Genomic DNA, 20,032 nt, shown 5'->3' with positions numbered 1-20,032 from the left:
AACTTGACATATTCTTTTGGACTGAGGACAGTATCTCATCACAATTTACTGATTCTTTTTTTCTATTTATCATCAAGTATACTTAGGTTCTCACCTGGAGAAATTGGTAATCCACCGCTACTAAATACGGAAGCTCGTTAAGCGAAAGCTTCTATTCTGTCCATAATTATTTGAACCATTTGAATTTTTTGAAGGTCGGTGTATTGGCGGGCTTTCCGGATGGCAGTCACATCGTGTGATAATGAGTAGTGTACAGCTGAAGAGCGTGGACAAGGTACTTGAAGTGTCATCCACTCCAATACACTCTAGAGGTTGTAATTCTGGCTATGAGGAGCAAACTAAGGCAAGTTGGTGGTATTTTCATCAAGAGTTTTCGCTTAGGATTCGCGTCTCATATTATCTTCAGCGAAGAAAAGATTGTCCAGTAAATCAAACTCAGAAACCGGAAGCTTCGACTCAGGTATTTTCGAAAAATCAGTTTTTTACCGATTAGCTATTTAATGCATCACCAATCTTCTATTCTCTTGTACCTAAACGGTTACTTATGGTTCTTTAAGATTTAGGGACGATATTTGCTTGCTATATAAGATATACTGGAAAGGCATTGAGCATTCAATATGTTTAAAATATCACTTTTACTCTATATTGTCAGAAGTCAGTCAATCGCAACGTAGACTGACAGTAATGGTTTTTCATCACCATTTTAGATTTTCTGAGCACTACAGAAAAATATTTTTACTGGTTGTTATACGTGCAAACGTAATAGTCGCGTTCTTAGTTCTGATTGTTTTGTCCTTATACTGTACTTTTGCCCAATTTTCACAATTTATAGAACTAGAACTTAAAGTCGATAACGACAGCAAAACTAAGTTAAGCGTGTTATGATTGGTTCAAATGGTTCGAATGGTTGAGAACGGAATAAAAGAAGCTTTCGCTTAACGGGCTTCCGTGTCTAGTAGCAGTGGATCACCAATACCTCCAGGCAAGAACCTAGGTATATTAACGATAATAGAGGAAAAAAGAATTTGATAAATCAAAATAATATGTTATTCTTAGTCTTTAGGAATAGGTCGTTTCCTCTTAAAGGACTCCTGGGAGGTCGCTTGGACTAGCTCGGTCGGCAGCGAATTCCAGCATTTGACAACTCTTACGGAGTAGAAGTTGTGTCTGCAGTCTGTTCTGCTATGTTGGGTCTCCAGTTTCTGGGTGTTACCTCTTAGGTTAGTGTTGTGACTAAGCTTAAGAAGATGTTTAAACTGATGACCGTCTGTTATGACTGCATCACTAGTTGCTATATCTGGTCGTCGCTAATTGTTATATTGGAATCGCTTATGACTTCACTTGTAAAACAAGGATTCATTGCAATTGCTATGACGCTAACGTAAGAACACCAAGACTAATACAGGTGAAGATTTGTTAACAACAAAACACGCCGACAGCCCTAGTCGAAAACACACTCATGTGTATGTTAATTGTACACCTGTCTTGATTAATAATTAGGATGCAACACATGAAAAATACTCAGTTATAACAAACCACATGTTGCATGCCATACGTAGCATATTTCAAGCGAAAATAATGAAAGGACGTCATAAAGTTATTGGCTCATAAGATGTTTATAATTAGAATAAACATGAAAGACAAGTACATCTTTTCATCGTGTAAGCTTATAAGTCCTTTGCATAGTGGTTGTCATCTTTTAAACGGGAACCCGCTGGTCAAAGTACTATGTGGCTATTTGACTATGTTTATTCTAATCGTCTTTTAGTGCTTAGTCACGTTTTTCATACAAAAATAAGCTACTATGTAAGATCATCAGTACTATCAATTTCTGACTCTCCTATTGGATGTTTGTAAACAATCCCTGATCGATCAATGCTTTTTTTATTTTTTCATCTCCAAACCACTGAAATTTTTTACACTTAAAACTCATCGAACCACGTAATCAGCATTAGCAATATAACCACGTGACAAGTTTTTATTTATGGAGATGAATTATTTGGACTTTGTGACTTTCAGTTTACTACATGCTGAAAACACTGTCCTTGTTTCTCATGTTTGGTTTTGTTGACATACACTTCATTTATCCCTAATAAATCAATTTCATCCATTTTCCCCACCTGATATATTTATTTGTTTATTTAGTATACAACCTTTTCCTTCTACATCTTCATAATATTACTAGTTCATTTTGTGTGGGGAATTTTTTCGATCCCCTGTTGTATCGGAATTCTCATGCATAGTATGTAGATCAAAATAAAAATCATCTGCTGTACGGATTTTTAAGCGCGGAAATAATACAACCCTTTAGGTAAATTCCATTTTTATTTAGTTGACAAGTGGCTAACCATAATTGAAATCGTATCTGCTTTCACACCGTCCACTGCTTAAAGGCTCCGTGATGTCATGAGAAGTGAAAAGACTCACTTTTGCACACGTCATTAAACTGGCACGTTTTTTAGTTCCCCAGAGGTCTATTTGTAGCAACCAAGGGTTGTTTAGTAAATGTTTTCGACAGAAAAGTTTTGGTTAATAAGTCATGGATAGTAATGAACCTGACACGACTATTTTGGTTCAAGTTGCTGCACTACGCAGTACTCTGAAGGGGGAAATGAACAACGTGAGAGGTTAAGAAAGTGAAAACTATCAGTCATTGCGATAAGCCTAATATCAGAAATAATGTTCAAAAGTAACGAAAACTAAGAATGAGAAATATGAGGTGAAATCAAGCTTATATTTTAAAAAGAATTAGGAAATAATTTCATCTTCGTTACTGTAACCGACGTTAGTCATGTCACAGCATTAGCGGCTTTGGATTACGATTAACTAGGTAGTTTGCATCTACCGACTATGCCCAAAATTTCAGTAAGTTGCGAGGAATTTTAACCCACTTACCACGTAAATGTTAGACTGAAATAAGTTAAAGGTTAGCTGTGAATTTTCATAAAGCGCGAATAAGAAGCGGTTTCACTTAAACGATACCGTCGAAACGGTAGGTAAACTCGATTGTAGTTTCGCGAAACATTTCGCTCTGAAAACTAAGTTTTGAACTACTCATAACTTTTTTATTTCTGGCGGTTTAACCTGTTGAATTGTGTACATTATCACTTAGTCATAGAATTTCATGAACCGTACATATGGACTATAAAACCCAGTGATCAGAATTTACTTTTGATTTGAAAGTAGTGAGATAATTATAGCTGTTCGAGCTCCTCTAAACCACTAGTAGCTAGAAACCTAAGTTTTGTAACGTAAACTTTGAGATTGATCACTGGACAATTAATAGTCTTCAGACACACTTATAACACTGGGTTTAATATTTCAAAAGACAATTCAGCTGGTCTATTGCTCAAGTAAGTTCCATCAAAACTGTTGTGTGCTCATTGATTAATAAACATTAACCCACCTTACATAGTACAATTTCTGCGAAACTGAAACTACTTAAACTACATCACTTGAACATGAAGACCTGATTTCAGGAGTTTTTAAAAATTTAAATGAAATTCTAGTCACAGAACTGCGTAGGTTGTTTGTCAAGAAATTGCAGATTTCTACTGTTTATCGTTTCATAATAGAACGATTGTCAGTCTTCAAAAAGAGGCTGATTTACAAACGGCTGTCATCCAGCTATAATATCTGTATCAATTTCGTCTGAGATATTAGCTTACGATATGCTGTATTGAACAAGAAGACGAATGGGGCAATCGAATGTATTTGACTCGAAATTACAGAATATCTAACTTAAATCTGACAACCATACAGAAAACAGTTAATTTGCAAACTACCGATCTATCGTCTTAATCTTGACTGTTTCTTCTGCAAATATCAGTCCATCGTCTCCGATTTTATTGTTTATACATTTTCATACCAATTGTGTTTCGTTCCCGTTCTTTCCTTATCGATCTTCTACTGAAATACATTCTACGCCTGACCACCGTCATATACTACTTATGTGGATATAAGTAACCCACACCACAATACTACACATCCTGTAAAACTCATGAAAAGTGGATATAGGATACCTTGCAGCTTGTTTGGTGCATTGACCAAATCTTTATTCGCAGAAAATGCTCTAATACCATCGTTGATTTTATCGAGCTTGAAGCTACCTTCCATATGTCAAACAAGCCTATGAACTGAAATTGTGCATAAGGAATAATTAGGCCCCAAATTTCAATATCACCAACCTTTACAAAAGCATCTCAGGAACAGTAGTGATGTGCATAGACTTTTGCTGTCCCACATCATCTATTGGACTAAGGAATATCTGGGGATCGATTCGGGAAACCAGGTTGTCCATTCCCAATTGCGTTACTTGTAGAATTGACGCTATTTCTGCATTCCAAATAACGGATAAACTTACTGTGAATCAGTCTGTTTTGTATTACCGTATGGGTGTGAAGTATGGTCTTTAAAAGTAGAAGACTTACGTAGGCTGTAGGCTTGTGGTCGTAGGTATCTTCGAGGCATTAGTCACGTTTTGTGGAATGACCGAATAAGTAATGTCAAGGTTAGACATTGGGTACTAGGAAAGGTGATTGCGGTTGTAGATCACGATCGACCATAGTGGTTGAAACATGTGTCTTATCACTGCCTATGTCGACGAACGTTTGTTGATAGTGAAGTAGATTGCGTGGGGGCGGACAACCAGGGCATGTCGTCAGTCGGTGAGGTAATTGACTGTTAGTCTGAGTCATATCGGTGAATGCAGATTACCTGGTTAACATATACATTGTAACCTAAATCGGTGGTTGAAAAATTTGTATGATGACTGAGAATCGCTCGGAATGATCCAGATTCATCCACTCATTGTTTTCTTGTGAATTTTTACATCTAGTATCCCTTTATATATATCATTCTCCTCTGTCTTTTGGAGCTTTATTTTCAATGCTGTCTTATTATCATTGCTGATGTAGTAGTTCTGGTTCTTCACTATTGATCTTGTCATTTCCACCTCGTCTTCTGATACGATATGGGAACTTAGGGGAACGGACACTAGTGCCAGGCTGTACGTTAATGATTGTTTGTTGACCACTTTTGTAGTGTGTGGGCTGTAAAGTGTACGATACTTCTTAAGAAGGGTGCAAATAACTATTTCATACGTTCCTTGTTAGTGTATCTAATGTCTTTGGAAAGACCTGTCCAATATACGTCTGAGAATTTGTATGCAAGCATTAAGTCTACAGTCAGTTAAAAACTTATGGTTAATTTAACACTGAAGTATGATATCCATTGTTAGTGATTCAAGTAGCAAATTTTATAGGTCGTTCATTGTCTTGACCTTTTCATATCTGTAATCTTGTTACGCTGTTTTCGCAAGAAGAAATGGTAAATCTTCAAAAACCATGAATCGACTGTTCATTTTGGTAATTAGCCCTAATTTAGTATCATACATTTACATCAGTATGAAAATTACACCTTATTAACCAATTTAAACTTTTTGTTTTGTGCTTATTAATGGTATGAATATTGACCTGTTTACTTTCAGTAATATATTTTAAAGCCACTTTGAAATGCTTACCATCTAATGATTTATTTTTGTCGGGTTTGGTTTTATATTGCAATTCATGTGCTGATGCCCTTCATGTAGACAATTCATTTCAATATACAGGCTGCTATATGGTTCTTGTTTGTGTAACTATCCTCACACACTTCTACAGCAAATTTAATTAATTAAATTTTTACCACTTTATTTACTAGTTTCCTGTTTCTACCTCTTATTGGCTGCATCTAAATCTCCAATGTTAGGAGATACAAAATCAAACTAACCTCTTTTCATTTAATTTTTGACCACTCAGGAAATTTTATCCGACCAATAAAACGCATGTCTGTCTCACTTTTTCATCGTTTTTGGAAAATACACCACCCATAAACAATAAGCATAGATGTAAACACACACGGATTTTGGTTAACAGAAGTAGTTCTTTTTTATTTCAGTAAGGCAAAGATTAGCAGCATTTATTCACTTTTACAAAAAAATTCCTAGCGTTTTTTTCAATTAATACGTGAGGAATTGTTATGTCAGAATCAAAAAGTGATAAATATAACATTGAAGAACGTGGATCAAATAATACTAATCCTTCACAGTCAGATCAGCTTGCTTTCACTTCTAGTCAAGTCACCCTAAAAGCATTTGATGGCAGTGATTCTGGTGATGTATCGACTGATGACCTGCCTAAACTTTGTACGCCTGGGTCTCGTTTAGTACCAGCTGGAAGCCTAACCAACAGTGATAGTACTTCAAGCTATAAAAGTCGAGAGAAACGTCGTTCTAGTGTCCTAATTGACAAACGAGCCTATCATCAAAATCAACATCCTTCTTTGTCTTCAATTTCATCCGGTCAAGATGACTGTGAGTATTTATTTTTATATTACTCCCTTATTGTTCTGCAACTCTAAAATGTGGGCACAACTCCCTGTTTTTGTTCATAAAAGAGAGCTTTCTAATTGAAATGATACTTTTTACGAAGTGCTTTCTTTTATTTCGGATCCCCCTACAAGAATTAAATAATTTTCTATTACTGATACACGTCTTTAAACGAGCATTTCAAATTCTTGCAATGTTAGGAAGTAGCATTTGGCATTTTCTATTGAACTGATAAATTAAGTGATATTTTTTTCAAAATGTTTGACTAAGTCAATAATAGTGATTCTTTCGTCAACTTGTAACAATTAGAACCGAATTTCAGGTTGTTTGCAAAGTGTACGGAAGTGTCAAGGATACAAACATGACGTCAGTTCAAAAATTACCAATTGTTAATTATTCACAATTTTCGCCCTATTTTAATTACTTATAAACTTTTTAGATTTACTGGGTTCTCATTTGACACTGGATTAAGTTATGTTTATTCATTATTTAGTTAGAAGAGTGGTTATTTTGTTTGAGTCGACTAATTATAGTTGGATTCAGTTTAAGTTAATTAATAGAATATAGTGTGTTGAAAAATTGACTAAATCCAAAATAAGTTAGTGTGGGATATGACTGGTGAATTATTCATATAGTCCAGAAAAGTCCAATACTTTTACATATATACAAGGGTTTTATTTATGCTAACCGATTAATATAAATGAAAATTGTTCTCGTCAAGAAGATATACAATTGAATTTAAAAGGGAGTTACAAGTGATTCATATGTCATTTCCATAGCTGTTAGATATTAGTCTCATGGCCACTATTTCATTTATTTCTAGAAAACAACCTACTACATGTATACTCTTGCATATTTTTTTAAAAAAATGTAAGGATTCTGCCGTTGGTGTTATGATATTTAATTACGTCCTACTTGGGTAGTCATGAACAAGTTACATTCAATCCACAATTATATTTGGATGACTGTTTAATAATTCAGTTTCGTTCCTTGATTCGTTTTCGTTGTATATTTATTTCATACCTGGCTAGTTTTAATGCATTACATTAGTAGCTTCAAATACACATAATAATCAAAACGACACTGATATATATATATATATATATATATATATATATATATATATATACTGACCGTTGCTGCTACCTTGACGTGGTGGTTTAGTTTACCTCTACGGTCTGAAACAATCGATCCTCCAGGTACCACCATGCCAGGCATATCGATTGAAGAACGGTAGGACTAAAAGCAGCAAAACCCAAGGTCCGAGGGTAAAGTTGTACTGCTGACTGTGCAGAGGTATGATGGCAGTAAGCTTTCCTTCGGACAACCAGGATTACAGCTATGCTGCCTTCCCAAAAAGGAAGGGTGGGTTAGAAAAGTTGATCCTCAAATTGCACACCTCGCCTTATCCCACAGATATCCGTCTCTGTCCGTAGGGTCTCAACAAGTACGGGGCTAGCAAAGAAGTTACCCACAAGAAGGTCGTGTGTGACTGGCCCCAAGCAGTTGTCTCTCAGGCACTGCGGTTACGCTCTCAGGTCACTAATACCAACTCTAACCCTGTTTTTTTTCAGATACCTCTGGAATAACCTTTCCACGATGTGGGCAACCGGGAAGTGATAACCATCCTCATGCCCCTAACAACACTCAAAACCACTGTATTCATAATCATTTCCCCTCTTCGATTCCTATTATTCCTCCTACCTCGACTTTCAACTTCCTCTCTCGACTTCTTCAAGTGTCACCATGGTCAACGATCCTAGTGATCAAAATACTGTCCCAGGTCTACCTAAACCTTGGTTCAGACTACATAATAGAACCAAATTACTGATTAATAAAGTGTAAAGAATTTCTCTAGTTGATTTTATTTCACCTTGTGTACTCTAATAACGTTTTAACATTTCATAGTGACACCAAATATGTATCGAAATCAGTATACAAATAAAATTGTTAAACATGTCAAATTAAGTGTTTTATCAGCATCTATTGTCTTGAAAAATTGATTTATTTATTGATTTCATATCAATTGATTCTCAATAAAATTCCTTTTTGATTATTAATTTTGCGTGAATTCCTGTACTCATCATTATGTGTTGACTTAGAAATTTGTTCGTTCTATAAGTTAGAAAGTCTTTGTATGTTCGAAATTTTTCTACAAAATCCTAATATCAGATGTTATCAGTCTTTTCATTGTAGTTTATTTCTATGAATTTTGTTGTAAAGTTTTGTCTTAACCATTTCAATTCCATTTAGGATGAACATAATTTATACTGTTTCTTGTTTTCCGGAAATGTCATAAATAGCATCATATAACTGTATTTCTTAAACAAGGAATATAATCACATACCTATCTTACTTTTGAAATTCTACCACCAATAGTTTCATGAATTTTTTCGGTTTTGACAATTGTGCTGTCAGTCGTTTATCATGGGATGCAAATAAAGGTTTTTTACTTTAAATCAGATAGTATTTATCTAGGTGTTGTGTACTGGTAGATATCATTGTAGAACCTAAGATTCACCTAACCACTTTTCAAAGCAGCACACAGAAGAAATCCGGAGAAATGAATAGATAGACAGGCCTTGTTATAGAACAAGGAATAAACCAACTGTAGTTCATATATTAGATATATGGAGCTTACAAGGTAAATGCAACTGCATCGTCATGATCAATTTTTCAATCTTAACACTTCAGTCTCAGTATCATATATTAAAACTAGTAACCTGAAGATATTTAAATTATGTAATGCAGTTCTATTTATAGCATCGGTGAACTGTAAATGATTGTATTGTAATACTGATTTGATGAAGACTCATGTCTCATTGTTACAGTTACAAGACTAATATTTGGACGAAGAATATTCTTTTCGATAAATTCTCTCCAGGTTCTACAATTATATATCCAAATTGGTAATCCGAAAAAATGGCCAGGTTAAAGGCAAAGTACATCGTTTAAAGCATGTAAATTTAGGAATGTCAAATAGTTACAGTTACTTTGAATTGTTCCTTTATTATCGTTACTTTTATGTTTTAGAATTTCATTTTTATGAACACTATTAATTGTACTATGTTGTTTGTTTTTATATTTCGGCATCTAAACTGTAAGGTGTTTCTTAATGAGTGTCTGGTTATGTCCTAAGTTTGTATAAATCATATTCGTTCAAATGAACTGTACTTATGGTAGATAGTTTGTTTATAAAATTTTTATTGTGGATCATACTGTCTAACTTGTTACATGTTTTTTTGTTAAAAATCGCGATCAGCATCTGAATATCGATCATAAACACTTAATATTCCGTAACAGTAATGACGTAATATTATTCATTTCTCGTTCAATTAGTAGGTCTGAATATTTTTGGACATATCTTTGGAAATCGAAAACAGTTTACTCTCTGACAATATACTAAATGAACTATGACTTTTTTTACTGAATAGACGGAATCAATTTGTATTCCATTCACTAGGTCATCTAGTCAAAAATATCCAGTAACTTAATCTATCTACAGAATATTAATTCATAAGTAATAAATTGATAGGTGTTATATTGTTTGCTCATTCAGTGTAAAGTTAATGCTCTTCAGTGGAATTGACATTAGAACAAGCTTTATGTATCAATAATGGAGTATAGCTTTAAACTGCAATTTTAAATACTGGTTTAAAATATATTGTATACCAGTATTTTTCCCAACTCCCATCATATATTTATAAGGATATATTTTCAATTTAAATTGTACGGCTGTAACGATGTTTCCTGATTGTATACTTTCAGATAAAAAAACAGCATACACATACACAAAGAGATATAAATACTGTTGTTTTTCATTCGTGATTAAAAAGCCATTTTTTAATGGATCAATACACAATACCCTTGAAAGGTCACTGTTGTAGATATTGTTTTGCTTCTCAATGCTAAACTATCGATCTGAAAATTAATACCTAATTTTAAGGGATGCACATCCTTGTTCGTTAGTTTTTTTTATAAATTCTGAGTCTGCTTCGTTTCAGTATGAATTATTATAAAAGCAAAAAAGCACATTTATCTAGAGGACACGTTAAGTGGACTAGTTTCACTCCAGGTAATCACTTGAGTTTCCATCAGTTTAAAATTGGTTGCTGTACACTAAATTGTTCATTATATTGCGGAAAAAATAACCGCTGTAAGAAATTGATTTAGTCAGTTCTTTTTTACTATCATGCTGATCATTTTTCAATAGTGAAATCACTTTCACCTGGTATGATCAACGTGATTCAGTTAATTACATCTGTAATTTGAAATTCTTCAGCTTTAGTGGTTAGCTTTGTATCAGTATGTTATAGAGTTGTTTTGTATACCATTCTATTTATCAAAACTAAGCTATTCATCTGATTTTTATCATTTAGCATCATATACTGGATCTAGTTCAGATGATGATGATGATGAAAGTCAACAACGTGAAAATCCAAAGGAACGTTATTTAAAACCTGGACTTAGAGCTGTAAGTTTCGTAAAAATATATCACCCTATATTTCTCATTCAGCTAGTTTAATATGACAATAAGAAATAGTCTGATGATTATTCAAAAATTAAAAGGTAGTATAATTATTGGTAGAAAAATGTAAATTTTACAAATTTGTTTTCGCTTCTATCGTTGCATTTTTATTACGACTAAAATTTACAGAACTTTGTTGGATTATCATCTGATTATATGTTCTTTATCGAACCAACCGTCATTTGTAAATAGATGTATACTTAAAGTTTAAAACGGTTAATTTCATTTTTACAACGTCGCCTACTCAACATGATAAAATAAAGTACCATTACCACTACACTAATTGTGCATCATAACAGAGATACACTTGGCTTATCAATGTTAACTAAATTAAAGGTGATATATTTGTGAGATAAAATTCCATTGAAAACAGTTTTTATTCAAAAGATATGAAGAGAATTAACGTATACAAACATTACATACTCTAATAAGTAGTGTCATAAACTTGAGTTCTGTTATTTTCTGTCTGTATTCAGTTAAATGTTATTTATTAACCAGGGAGCATATGTGATACAGTATTGCTGTTATTGTAAGAGCTGAAAAGTGTGCCAAGCTATGAAAGTTCGATATTGATAAACATCAATTTGAAGTAGTTTTTTCGATATGTATAAGAAAGTACGGAGCCAACCATGTACAAATTTTTGTCTACTTTAAATTGTCGTAAGTTATCAGTATGGTGAAGATAAAAAATGATCGAGAATAAAATCTGTTGTATCCCGAAAAGAATTACGAATGGTAACTTTTGAGGACTATTTATTGGCCAATATAATATGTATATTTCCTATTGTAATTAGCCTAATCATATTCGTTTCCTCTTATCACTAACATTATTTTGACCTTTGAACTATTGTTATACGATCCTTGAGTTATCGCCAGTTTATTGATTACTATTCCCAGCCATATTCGCCTAAATATTGTACAAATGTTATTATCTATTTTATGGGTCGATATGGTCTGTTTGGTTGGTATATAAACTCAGTATGTTTGAAATACAATGATTCATACCACTGAGGCTGTTATTGGTGTTTTGGACTTAACTGGCTGGGCTAAGCAGATCGCAGGATCGATAGTACTCTAGACTGCTCGTACGGTTTCGTGTGTCACTGTCCCAGTCGATAAGTTGCTGCTCTCTAACTGGCGGTCTCATCACCTCACCCATCAACTAGGCATCCACTCGGCCACAAGTATAACAGCAGCAGTATAACAGCAAATTTCGGTAAGCTAAACATTAGAGATAAGCCAATGATGAAAATTATTTATTTATTTATTTAAACACTTAAACATTAGTACAAGGAAGCATCAAAAAATATATAAACCAGAACTCATTCGATTTGTGTGACAGCGGGATTACCCACACAACACACAGGTTGCCTCGAGGTTACGGTGCACATATCGAAACAGAATGTTGTCCATCAAACGTAAATGATTAGTTTAAAAAAAGTAAACTATCGTTAGATATTTAAGTTTGAGTTAAGACTAAAGTTTAGACTTGTATTGAAAAAGAAGAAACAGTCAAATTGAGATAATTGATCGTTATTTAGCAATTTAACTGTTCACTATATGGTTCTCATTTTTTAATGAGATATTCTGTAATGTTGTGCTAAAATACATTTGATTGTCCTCACCCGTGTTCTTTTTCACTACAAGGGTACCACAAATCACATACTAATCAAGCAGCACCATGACTCTGTAACGATACTTAGAAAGGAGGAATCCTTGATCATAACCAAACCTGATAAAGGAGGTATAGTTCTGATGAACAAAAAGGATTACATTGAAAAAATGGAAGCAATGCTTAGTGATCCTAGCAAATTTCAAAAAGTTACCAGTCATTATGATATCACTAAAAAAGTAGAAAACCGATTGGCAAATCCTCTTAAGGATCTAAAGAAAAAGGGGATAATTGCACCAGAGATTCATGATTCCATTAAACCGACTGGATCTTATACACCACAACTATACGGTTTGCCTAAAGTTCATAGACCAGGTCTTCCTCTGCGCCCAGTTCTAGATATCTACAATTCCCCTTACCACAAAATTGCAAAGTGGCTAGTGCGAATCTAAGAGCCCTTGCACAAATCAGTTGTTAGAACGAGTGTAAAAGATGTTTTCGACTTCACTTCCAAAGTGGAAAATGTGAATGCTAGTATGAAAAATATGTTCTCACTGAATGTAGTATCTTTGTTTACCAACGTACCACTTATCGAGACTATTGAGTTTATATGCGAGCAAATATCAGAAAAACAAATCAATATTGGCTTGCCTGAAGATTGTCTAAAGGAATTGCTCTTAAGATGTACGATGAATGTCCATTTTATCTTCAACAATACTTATTATAGACAAATAGACAGGATAGCCATGGGCTCACCTCTAGGCCCGATTCTAGCTGATCTCTTCCTAGCTAAGCTAGAAAATGGAGCAATTAAGGAGACTATTAAGAAGCTTGATCTGTACTACCGCTACATCGACGACACATTCATTGTCGTAGATCAGAACACCAGTAAGGACAAACTCCTAGGACAGTTCAACAGTGTACATCCAGCGGTTAGTTTCACTGGTGAAGGTGAGTGTGACAATAAGCTGAATTTCTTTGACGTCACACTAAGCAAGCGAAGTGATGGCTCGTTAAGTAGAAGTGTGTATAGAAAAAATCCCTCTGCCTGCCAATATACTCATTTCTATAGCTTCATACCTATCCGATATAAGAGAAATTTGGTTACATGCCTCACTAGTAGAGCAAAAAAGATCAGTTTAGTAGATACTTTAAACCAGGAGCTGGGATTTATCAATAACTCACTGACAGAGATCGGCTACTCTAGTGCATTCACTAAGAAGTTCATGTATGATACAAGAAAGAAGTCTGAGATTTCAACTGTTCGAAAGAAACCTTTATACATGAAACTACAATTCAACGGGAATGTGGCTAGCGATACTCTGAAAGAGGTTAACGAAAGTAATTAGCAGGACATTCTACGCAGCCAATCTTGCGTTGACTTTCTCGAGTCGACCAGCGGTGTCTACTCAAACGAATGAAAAGTTACCTGAGTTGGCCTCCTCTATGTGCATTTACAAGTTCAGCTGCTCCTGTGGAGACAGCTATATCGGGCGTACTACTAGGCAACTTAACCAACGAATGAGTGAACATCTACCAGCATGGTTTGGGAAGGGCCAGATAAAAACAATACTCAGTTCTATCTTGGCGTATCTAGTTGATAGTGGTCATAATGTAGATAAATCGAAATCATTTCAAATGATCTGTCGTATACCTTCATCATTTCCCAACGGAGTTCGTTCCCGTCTCCTTCACATAGCTGAAGCCATAGGGATTCGTACATTTCACCCCAATTTATGTGTACAGAAGAAATTTGTAACCCCCTATCCCTTCCATGGCCGGATATAACTTAGCAAATGACATTATTGTTTTTTAAAATTTTATTTTAAATTTTGTTGTTATTAGCCTTATTTTCACATCCGTTATTTATTTGTAATTTTCAGCCTCTTTCCGTTTGTATTCTTCACTATCTGATTATTTACATACTTCTTGTTACGTAATGATTTTAATGTTTTGTGAAGATTATTCTAAGTCTATTTACCCGTGTTTGACCTCCTATTTCCAATGTTTAACGATTGATAAGACTTTTGTTATCGGAATTTAATATTCTGACCATGTGTGTTTTAGTCTAAATGTAGGGTTTAGTGTTATGAGTAGTACTAGTCCTCCGATTTTTGTGCGAAGCTCATCTTTCCATAATGGGACAAAACATTCTTGTATATTAGTTGATGTCAATTTGTGATAAAGGGTTAAACTCCAAATTTATGTCCTAAACTGTAGTTCTAGAACTTTATGTCAATCACTTATATTCGCTATTTTTATGATTGCCTGAATGAATCAAAAAATCATCTAAAGAGTTTATCAAGCTCACTCGCATAGTTTAGCTTTACAAAATCTCGAAATAGGCAAATAAAAGCATGTTATAAATTGTATGAAATAGTATGCTACAGAAACTTTACGATTTTTCTTTCTTTACTTGCCTCAACGAAAAAAGCATACACTTTACGCAATTGAAACCAGATGTCGTTAGCTTCGTGTGTCAGTATCATGTTTTATTTTAGGGATTCTACATTTTGTCACTAACTGCCACTGCTTTCTTAAGAAATGGTCACGTAATATTTTTATAAATTGTTTGGTTCTGTATCTTTAATGCTTATTTCCAAATTTTTTTGTCAAATACTACTTCCTTACTGTCACTTATAAATTGGCTACCGATCATTAACAAATTATTAGTTTAATCAGTAGTGGTGGTGTATAATCAAACCTTGGTTTCTGTTATCAATTTATTTACTTATTTAAACACATAAATATTGGTACAAGTGGGCACCAGATATGTATGCGCCACAAAACAATGAGAATGTGAATAGAAAAGGCGTAAGATGCATATTTAAAAAAATAAGAGTAATGACGGGGAAACTGTAATGTACAAACAGAAGATCTCTTTCAGTTAAGGAGGTCATGACCACTCTTTATGAAGAAAATAAAAGAAGGTTACAGTAGGATCACCACTGGTTTCAATTCTGAGCCATATCTGATAACGTCTCTAGCCACTGTGTTGCACCATCTCTTGGACCCCAGCCAAGGAGTCGTGAATGACCAACAGAAGTCAGCCCTTTGCATCTTTCTTTCATACCACGACACCATGTCATACTGTTATAATTGTATTCTAATAAACGACCCAGCTACTCCTATTGCGTAGTGTTCTTATACGATGCCACTCGACAAGACCCCAAAATCAGAACATGTTGAACGGGAACGAAATTGTTTTCAAAATAACAAGGGTAGGTGAACAGCAATCAATCGAAAGAAAAACGTTCATATATTTATAGTATATGCATAAGAAGCTTCCAGACGTTTCTCCAATAATTTGCCAGAGCTGATTGTTTTAGAATTAGCCAATCAGCGTGCGCCATCACTATCATGCACATAACATGCCTTAATCCGGTTTATTTCGCGCTAACACATACACTGACCACCTCTCCTATTTTTCCAACCAGTTCCAGCGTCGGCAAATAATGCACGACGTGGAATTCTCTGGGACGACATTCGTAAAACATGTCCAAGCCACCGAAGTCGGTGTTTCAAGATGGTGACACCAATTGGATTATCGTCTCTGCGCCCGAACACACGATGTCGAACCTCTGCATTAATAACATGGTGTTGCCACTGGATGTCAGCAATCCTTCGGAGACAACGATGATCGAACACAGAGAGTCGTCTAACACCCTCAACTCGGAAAGGCCAGGTTTCACCAGCATTGAGCAAAACTGCTCTCACCGACGCGTTGTAGATCCGAACTTTTACAACCAGACTAACATCACGGAGGCGCCAAGAATGACCCAGATTGGCATAAGCCGCTCTGAATTTCATTATACGTGCATCGATCTCATCACTCACGCCACCACCAACACTTATGCAACAACCCAGATACACGAACTTCTCAACTAGTTCAATCTACTCACCACCCATGGTGAGTACAGGATGAGAATCCTGCCAGTCTTGTAAAAGTACTTTGCAATTGGAAGGTGTAAAGCACAGACGGTACCTGAGGACACTGATTGCCAACTGATTAAGTGCGGATTGCATAGCATGGGCATTATCGCACAGTAAGACAATATCATCCGCATACTCAAGGTCGAGAAGTCATTCTCCAGGCAACAGATCCACACCGCCATTACTTACATCCATCAGAGCTGTTTCCAGAATGTCATCGATGGCAAAGTTGAAGAGGAATGGTGAGATCGGGCAACCCTGCCTAACCCCAATGCTCGAATGGAACAAGGGAGAAAGGTGGTTGTATGCCCTCACTCTGCCTGAGGTGTTCGTATACAGAGCCTTTAAGATGTTAATGAACTTCTCAGGCAAACCCTTCTTTCATAGACAATCCCAGATAACAGTCCTGTCCAACGAATCGAAGGCAGCCCTGATATCAAGAAACACTACGATTGTTGGCCTGCGATAAGTATGACGGTGTTCTAACATTTGGCGGAGGGTGAAGATGTGATCAATGCATCCTCGACCAGAACGGAAACCAGCCTGCTCCTCGCGAGTCAATCGTTCTCGGGTTTTAAACAACCTACGAAGAATGACAGAAGCCAATAGTTTGGATGCAATCGGAAGTAGACTTACCCTCCGATAGTTGTTACAGGAACAACGTGAACCCTTTTTATTTGCATTTTCTTTGAAAGCTAAACAGATATTTGTTGATTCTTTCCAGTACAACTTAGAGCAGAAATTTCCAATTTTAGTACGACCTATTTCAATGACTGGTTTTTTATCTATTAAAAAGGCTCTTTCTTTCTCATAATAGGTAAACTCTAGAGGATTTAATGATTTCTGTGTTCAAAAAATCCGCCAAGCTTCTTTTGGACGTAGAGAAATTGAAATAGCTGAACAAGGTAATTACAGTATTATTCAGTTGTTCCCTTTTTTATGAATTTCAATGTAGCTAGAAAATAATATTGGTACAAAAATAATGTGACTTTATTACATTTTGTCAATCCAGCTGCTTACAATCGAAAGCATCTGGATCGTCTATATTCTTTTAATCCACCTGCAATTATTTTCGCTCATTGTATAAGCTTCGCTGATTTTACCCTGTAAGTTGGCCTACTTTTTCCTATCACTGGATTTACCTAATCTGTTAGGTTATTGTTCTAGTTTCAGTAACCACTTGACTTTATGCTGTTCTCAGTTCTGTTTTCTAAAATATTGATATGCTTGAACTAAATCGATTCCGCGGTAACGAACGAAAGCTAATGACACAATGACACGATAAGCTATTCTAATCTGTTGTCCCAGGCCCCGCTAACTAGATGAAGAAGTCCAAGGCAAGTAGGGGAATATATGTATTCCGTAAGCAGCCGAGTACAAGCAATCAAATGAGGGAAAAAGTCAAGCGCATTTATACAGCAACAAATTGTCCTTGAGCATCATAAATAAATAGCACACACAAAGAAACAATGGACCAATAGCGTTGAGATAGTTTACAAGTGGGAAATATGACGTGAGGGTAAAAAGAGCGCGTTTGGCGCGAAAACAGCTAAATTCAAATTTCCAAAATAAAATTACAAAACTAAGCCATTTGCCAAGTAAGTTCTGGGGATTTGACATCCCCAACAAATATTTACATAATTGTATGGAAATTAGTGAGCCTTACCTATCTTCCTTTTTATCCTTCTATGTATTCGTCGTTGACGCTACCTTTCTAAGGGACTTGATAAAAGTATGGATATCTCCTTTTTTCGATTTCAGTAACATTGTAAAGGTTAAGAAAATCTACGAAATAAATGAATTTACGATATTCCGCCACAAATGTTATTTTTAATTTTTTTTTGTAATTATTAGAAATCAATTAATTTGTATGAATAAAGGTCACAGATAATGAATGACAATAGCTAACAGATATCACATAACGTTCAGAAAAAATTGTTAATTTTCTACCAACTGTCGAGATGGGAAATAGTGAATCTGTTGAAAATTGTGATGTACAAAGTTCTATTCGCCCTTACATTTATAGATAATATCAACTTCATTTCAGATATTATGACATGCAATTTGTCTACCGTTTTTTAATTGAAGCTCGCTTGTCAATGTCTATTATTAACTTGGTTGTATATCCATCGTACTTTTGAAGTTTCTATACTTATTTTAGTTAAAATCATCGTCAATGTTTAGGTCTCCACTTGTAATTGTTGCATTGTTATACCAGAAACATGTAATGCATTCATGGGGTTGTATTTACTTATTAGTTAGTTGAAACTAAGCTGAATTGTTACTTAGTAACATTTACTCATCAAAATTATATTTTAATGATACAGAATCCCAAAGTAAACGGTTGTCTGATAATTAAATAAGTAACTAACTTGATGTATTTATTCATACACTTGTAGGATAGAGTGAAACGGTGGCTTGGTGTTTATGGGGTTTTGAATTTTGGTTAGTAAGTCCCAGGTTCGAACCCCCTTCTTCTACTTCGGGTTGGAGCAACTGTTTACTATCATTAATCCTTCAAATTTAGAGCGTGGCGGCTCATAACCAAGGACCTGGTGAATAAGTTAATTCAATTTTAAATTAAGTCGATTTTCTTTGTTGGCAACTCACTAGCAAGTATAGAATATCATCAACGTGTTTAATCCTTGTTTACCATATGTGATAATATGGTTAACCGTTCTATTGGTTGTGTGTTTATTCCAGCGAATGATCTCGTCAAATTTACAATATTATCTGTTAACAGTTAACTGATTGCAGGAGAAGTTTTTAACGTCACTGTTGTCTTTTTAATTGTTTTTTATGTTCCTTTTTTTCGATAAATTATGTTTCATTAGTAAAGAAACTTTTTTAATTCTTTAAAAATAATACTTTCGTATGTCAATCCAACTGAACTTTTCCTAGTTCATTATTTAAAAAGCCCAATTTTAAACTGGTATTTATCTACCATCTTATAATAGTATGTAGATCCTTAAAATGAAGTTCATAACTAATCTCATAGCTTTTTTAATCGTTACATTCAGCAAGACACGTGTTATTTTTGTAAAATAATGTTTTACATTGTCCTTTTTGACAGTGATTGAAAAAAACATACACACATCTAGTTTGTTTTATTTTTCGTATCACAAAACTTTTTCTATTCATATTTTGTCACTCCACATGTTACCCATTCAATAACACATAAGATAGTATTATTCGCATGTGCAGATTTTTTCAAAAATAGTATACACCCATATTTTTAAAATCATTAATTACTATCACTTGACTTTTTAATAACATGATCATAATAAATATAATATATATAATTAATTTTTTATTAATTTCTCTATTCTTAAGAGTATATATATTATATTTATTAAACTTGAATAAAAATATGTGCGTATATAGGCTTATATATGTTGTTTATTCGACATTTTATACGGTTAAGGTAACAAAAATCAAACTTTTAAAATAGTCATATGCCTTTTTTTAAAATTTTTACTATCATTATAACTAATTCTATTCTTATTGAATGTTATTTGACATTAAGAAATCCTGTCAATAAATTTTTACTGTATGAACTAAAGGTCCATGAATAGGGAGATATATACGCACA

At 34.6% G+C, this 20,032-nt stretch overlaps 1 protein-coding gene across 3 annotated transcripts in view; it reads left to right on the top strand.

The window, feature by feature from the left end:
• Positions 1-224: 224 nt before the first annotated feature.
• Positions 225-20,032, top strand: part of Smp_096020.1 (adenosylhomocysteinase,putative) — a gene marked incomplete at both ends in the record, with an annotated part of 39,826 nt that continues 20,018 nt past the window's right edge. The window contains 4 exons of one of the 3 annotated variants that reach the window (XM_018794531.1): positions 225-343; positions 382-460; positions 10,747-10,841; positions 17,258-17,345. In XM_018794531.1, the coding sequence (XP_018647043.1) occupies positions 242-343; positions 382-460; positions 10,747-10,841; positions 17,258-17,345 (364 nt within the window). Of the gene's footprint in view, positions 344-381; positions 461-5,927; positions 6,353-10,746; positions 10,842-17,257; positions 17,346-20,032 lie in introns of those variants that run through there. The other 2 variants (XM_018794509.1, XM_018794520.1) reach the window with 2 other exon arrangements.

Source organism: Schistosoma mansoni (genome assembly GCF_000237925.1).
Source record: "Schistosoma mansoni, WGS project CABG00000000 data, supercontig 0184, strain Puerto Rico, whole genome shotgun sequence".
In the NCBI taxonomy this organism is placed as follows: Eukaryota; Metazoa; Platyhelminthes; class Trematoda; order Strigeidida; family Schistosomatidae; genus Schistosoma; species Schistosoma mansoni.
This window is presented reverse-complemented; position numbering and strand designations above follow the sequence as displayed.